Source organism: Arachis ipaensis, chromosome B03 (genome assembly GCF_000816755.2).
Source record: "Arachis ipaensis cultivar K30076 chromosome B03, Araip1.1, whole genome shotgun sequence".
Lineage (NCBI taxonomy): Eukaryota > Viridiplantae > Streptophyta > Magnoliopsida > Fabales > Fabaceae > Arachis > Arachis ipaensis.
In genome coordinates this window covers 792,365-797,640 of record NC_029787.2, presented here as the reverse complement: position 1 = coordinate 797,640, position 5,276 = coordinate 792,365, and the positions used below count along the sequence as shown (strand labels likewise).

The following is a 5,276-nucleotide window of genomic DNA, read 5'->3' as shown; positions in this document are numbered from 1 at the left end:
TTTGGAAACTAAGGGACAGTTATGGAATCATGTGAGAGTTCAACAATTGCAAAAGTTCCTTTTTTTGAACTTTTTCATAAATAAAAAATAAAAATCAAAGTTCCTTGTTGTGAACTTCTTTATTTGCAATCTCCCCTTCCCCTACCACACGGGGAATAATTGAAATGTGCCATATGATTGGTGTCCCAATCTCTCCTCCTCTAATAGGGTTGGTTAACAGGATGGTTCCTTGTTTCAATCTGTGGTAGGATCCTTGCATCTGTAACATTCCCTAATAGGTACCTCATGCCTTCAGGTTCGTAGGTAGTCAATTCTTTGCAAGATGAGTTCTAAGGAGAGTTCAGGGTATACCTGATTAAGTACAGTTACTTTACAACACTCTTACCTTAAGCGAAGATGATTATGATATTTAGGTTTCTCGTGATTTAGCTGATCAGTGGCTTTTCAATGCCACTTCCCCCTCCAGCTGTACATGCAAAGGACAAAAATGACACCTGAGTAAATTATGTCTTTAAATTCTTAACAGCATATGAGGGAAATATTTTGAGATCAAATGGAAAGTAAAACCAAGTATCTTTTCTTCCTTGAGGGCATTCATTGTGGAGGTTGATTTTATCAAGATCAGTTAGATTAACAAATTGGTTGATATGCTGAAGGGATTGTAGGGCAGAATATGGTCTAGTTGTGGAGATTATGGCTGTTTGCTTGAATCTTCAACTAATATAAGTGTAAGATATTCAAAGCATGCTGCATGTTAACATGACCTTACATGAAACTGTATTCTTGTAGCTTGATATTATGTGCAATAATCGAGTTCTGAATATGAGTGTTTCTTTAGCCTTAACCTCAATGTTATATGTTTAAGACATACAGAAAGTGAATCTATATGAAGTGCTAATCATTTGACATATGGGATGACAGAAATGAATTTACCAGCAATGCTTTCCTCATTTGAATAATTAAATTTTAAGCTTCTCCTATTTTACTCTGCATTGACAAACAACAATAAAGCCTTATCTCTCTACTCAGTAGGTGGAGTTGTTTACATGAATCAAACAATGACATTGTATCCTACCATAGATTATATCTGTGTTTAACTCATTTTTACTTCTATCCCTTTAAAATTCCACTCTGCACTAAAATGAAATTATTTTCACATGAGCTGTTCAATGCTATAGTTTTTAGTTTGTCAAATGCACCATGTAGAAATTTTCTTATTTAGCATTAGGGCTTATCTTGTCACTTCATTTGGTAATGGGTGTGCAAAACCCTCACAAGAAGCTTCAGCTTTACACAAAAATATCCTTAGTGGGTCCTAATTTCTAATTTTAAGAATTATATATGTCGTTGATCCCATACAGTAGGCTAATATATTAACTGTAGTCTAGATGATTATGTCTTGTGATTAAGAAGAAGATTGCGCAGGTCTATGTTTGCTGCCTTTGTATATGAGCAACAAATTGATCGGGGTATCACCTATTATCTCGCTCTTTGTTAAGTCAGGCATGATAATATATGAGGGTGTTGTGCTCTGTTTTTTAATCTGTGGGTTATTACTGGCCGTTTATAATTGTCATGTATTGCAAAGGCTGTGAAATATTGTTAATTTGAATGGCCAGCTTTATCCTATTAGAATGTTCATGCTTCTGTTGAATTGAAATATCTGGTGCTTGATGCTGCTAAGAAATTTAGGCATTAAAATGAAGTTCATGCTTATATTTGATCAAAATATTCTGCCTGTGTGTTGCTCCCAAGTTTGCTTAAATCTGCACCTAAAGTCTGAAATATCTCTTTACACCATGTGATCTTTTCAGGAAAAGCACAAAGAAAAGAAACATAAAAAGGAGAAAAAGGACAAAGAAAAGAAAGAAAGTAAGGAGAAGAGAGAAAAAGAAGGAAGGGATGGAAAACATAAGGAAAAGAAGGACAAAAAGGATAAACACAGAGAAAAGAAGAAAGATAGAGACAAGGACAAGGACAAGGACAAGGTCAAGGTCAAGGAGAAGGATAGGGACAAGGCAAAGGTCTTAGATAGAGATAACAGTAAAACAGGCACTGCAGACGACAAAGAATTTCCACGACATGCTGAGGGTCCAAATGTGGGTAAAGCCTACCAAAAGGATTCCAGGCAAAATGATAAGAAGGGTACTCTTGTTGAGGAGAAACCTGCCAAACAGCATACCATTGACAATGGGGAGAAGGCCAGACAAAACAATCATCTGGCTAAGGAGAACAAGGATTCTAAAATCCTCATGGAGTTGGATAGGATGGTTAGGGGTGGTAACGGAGGAACTGAAAATCATTTGGTTCAGTTCACAAATATAGACCACAGGAAAGAGGAGGAGGCTGTTAGGTTTGTGGGAAAGGGCAGTGGTGCTTGGCTTGATGGTAAGGAAAAACTCAAGGATAAGGCTTTTATTGCTAAGAAGATCGATGGAAAAGGAATCCCGGCTCAAGACCGACCTATTGCAAATGCAGCTGTTCAGAATCATGTTGGAAATTTTCATCCCAGAGTTGATGGAGCACCCAAAGTTTTGGAGAAGAATAGGACTTTGGAAGCTGGAAATAAAGGTTAAGGAAAAAAAAGATGAAGTAAAAGAAAAGGTTAAGGAAAAGAAAGATGAAGGAAAAGAAAAGGTTAAGGAAAAAAAAGACGAAAAACGGAGAGAAAAAAGGAAAGATAGAGAGAAGGAGAAAAAAGGGCATGGAAAGGACAAAGACAGGGACAAAGAGAAGAAAAAAGAGGAGAAAGCTATGGAGCATACCGAAGTTAAAAACATAGAGCTCAATAAATCAAAAGAATGCAACAAAGCTGGTCCTATAGGTTTAAATTCTTTGTCACAAGTCAAGAACGGCCATGAGAATGCTGTTACTGGTGAAAATCCCAAGAAACGAAAGGATGTTGAATCAAATGGAGTTCCACGTGGTGAGTGTTATTTGTGATGCGTTTTGATTACTAGATATTTTCAAATTGTATGTAAATATAAATGGGTTACACCTCTTACCTGGTTTGAATTAATATTGTTTAACACATGGAATAATACCAACATCCCAAGAGAGAATGTGGATTTATGATGATGTCAGATGTTTAGATTGTTATTTTAATTGTAGGTATCTTTTCAGTCACATTGATCTTGGCTCAGTGTTTTGCTGTTGGCTGACGAGTTGTCGTTAACTTTTGAATTTTCTTACAGCCAATGACAATTGGCCTAGTAAGCTGCCAAGACCATCTTCCTCTCACCTGTTCGCCGAAAATGGAAGGATATTGGAACCATGCCAAATTTCCATTCCAAATGCATCTGACAGGCAAGGAGGAGCAGCCCCTAATGTTAAGATAGAAAACAAGGCAGGCAAGATAAACGGCATCATTGACACTCAGCCGTTTGAAGTTCCCTCAAACAAGAGCCATATTGCTCCTCCTGCACCAGCTGAACCGGTCATTGGAGCAACCATAAAACCCCCTCATCCGGATACCAAGTACCTAAGCCAGGTATATTCAATCCCGAAAATGGAGGAGTGGTCTGGTTTCGATGATCAAGAATGGTTGTTTGGTAGCAGTAATTTTCCAGAAACGAGACGTGTGGTGGGATCTTCTGAGGTTACAGAACCACATCAAGTATGGTCAGAAGGTTTGCACATAGAGCCAGTAGATGTCTTTGCTCTGCCATATGTCATTCCATACTGATTGACTACACGCATGATTGGCACATGATACTTCAATTATATAGTCGGCACGAGGAAACCCTCCTTTCTAGCCCCCTATATGGGACCAAAACTGCAGCACGAGGGAGGAGCTAGGAACTGATTCCAAATTTCTTGAAAGCATTCTTTTGTTATTTGTGCACACACTGCAACAAAGTAACCAGTGACTGCTGATTGCATTGATCTTAAAAACTGTCTGGGGTGGTGACTTCTGAGTCTGACCAATCACTCACCTTGGACCAACTTTGTGTCACTATTAGTTGCATTGTTTGATGCATTGCTGCAGGCCTGGTTTTGGGGTGCAATTCTTGTTATGCAGCCTTTGCAGGTTGTGGATACTGGGAGAGAGAGGAGAGGAGCGGAAACATGCTAGCTTGTGCATCATCTTGTTTATCTTATTTTTGTTGAGAGCTGAGGCACTGTTTCTAATTGAGGAATGAGAATGTAAGAAAAAGAATACATGTGTGGCCTTGGCAACTCCACCACAATTTTGATTTGTAACATATAGAACTTTCTTTTAAAAGGATATGTATGGTAGAGAAGGGAGCCCCCTCAAAAAAAAAAAAGAAAAAAAAATGATCGGATTCATTCATTCAGTATCCTGTAAATTTTATTGGTCGTTTGAATGAGTGTTACTCCTAATATGGTCAAGGTTGATTTGAAATATATTCTTGAATAATGGTAGCATACACTGGCCAACCCTTTGTCTTGAATTGAATATTTGAGGTGTACTTGATATGCATTCAACAATGAAAAAACTAGGTTTTGCAAGTTAGGTTCCTTTTCAGTTTTGGATGAGAGGGAAGAAAGAGAGAAATTGTTTTTATAATTTCCCCCAAGCAACAAGTTTGGCAGAACACACCAACCTCATTAATGATTTATTATGTAGGAGTATATAAATGTCTTCATAACTAAGCTGTAAGCCTCTTCAAATTAAGTTCAAGGTGTACAATTGTCTACCTTAATTTAATTTAATTTAATACTCCATACAACGAAGCATTCGAGTCAATTAAATACGAAAACAACTTTTTCCCAACCCCTTCTTCCGAATTCATTGCTATTTGGACACCCTCAAATACCAATGGCTCCTACTATATATATAGGGTTGCTCATTTCTTTTGAGTTATGACAATAATAAAAAAAGAAAGAATTTTTATTGTTAATTAATTTTAGAATCACATAAAAAATTAACTTGACCACTGCTAGATTTTATCATCTTTTTATTCCTATATGATTCAATACCATTAGTGCCTTGACTACCTAGTACTACTCTTGTCTTCTGTCTTGTGTTCATGTTCAACGTGTAAATATCTTAATAAGCCCAATAATATGACTTGCCACTTTCTTCTTTTCCTTTTTGGCTATAAAGCATGGACACTTCATTGATTTATCGTGTTCATGTGTTTGACATATTTTAGACACGATACTCATTGACATTCATTCGATACGTGTATCTTCTGTGTTCAATCGTCTTAATAAAAAATAAAAAAATATTCTCTAATCAATTTTGGACACACTTAAATATCATCACGTGTCAGTGTGTTCAGCCTTTTCTTAACATGTATTTTTGAAAC

At 36.9% G+C, this 5,276-nt stretch overlaps 1 protein-coding gene across 1 annotated transcript in view; it reads left to right on the top strand.

Moving 5' to 3' along the window:
* The window catches only part of LOC107632428 (myb-like protein X), an 8,445-nt gene extending 4,104 nt beyond the window's left edge, over window positions 1-4,341 (top strand). The window contains 3 exon segments of the mRNA XM_016336110.2: window positions 1,815-2,572; window positions 2,574-2,926; window positions 3,195-4,341. Of these exon segments, the coding sequence (XP_016191596.2) occupies window positions 1,815-2,572; window positions 2,574-2,926; window positions 3,195-3,685 (1,602 nt within the window). The 3' untranslated portion in view covers window positions 3,686-4,341.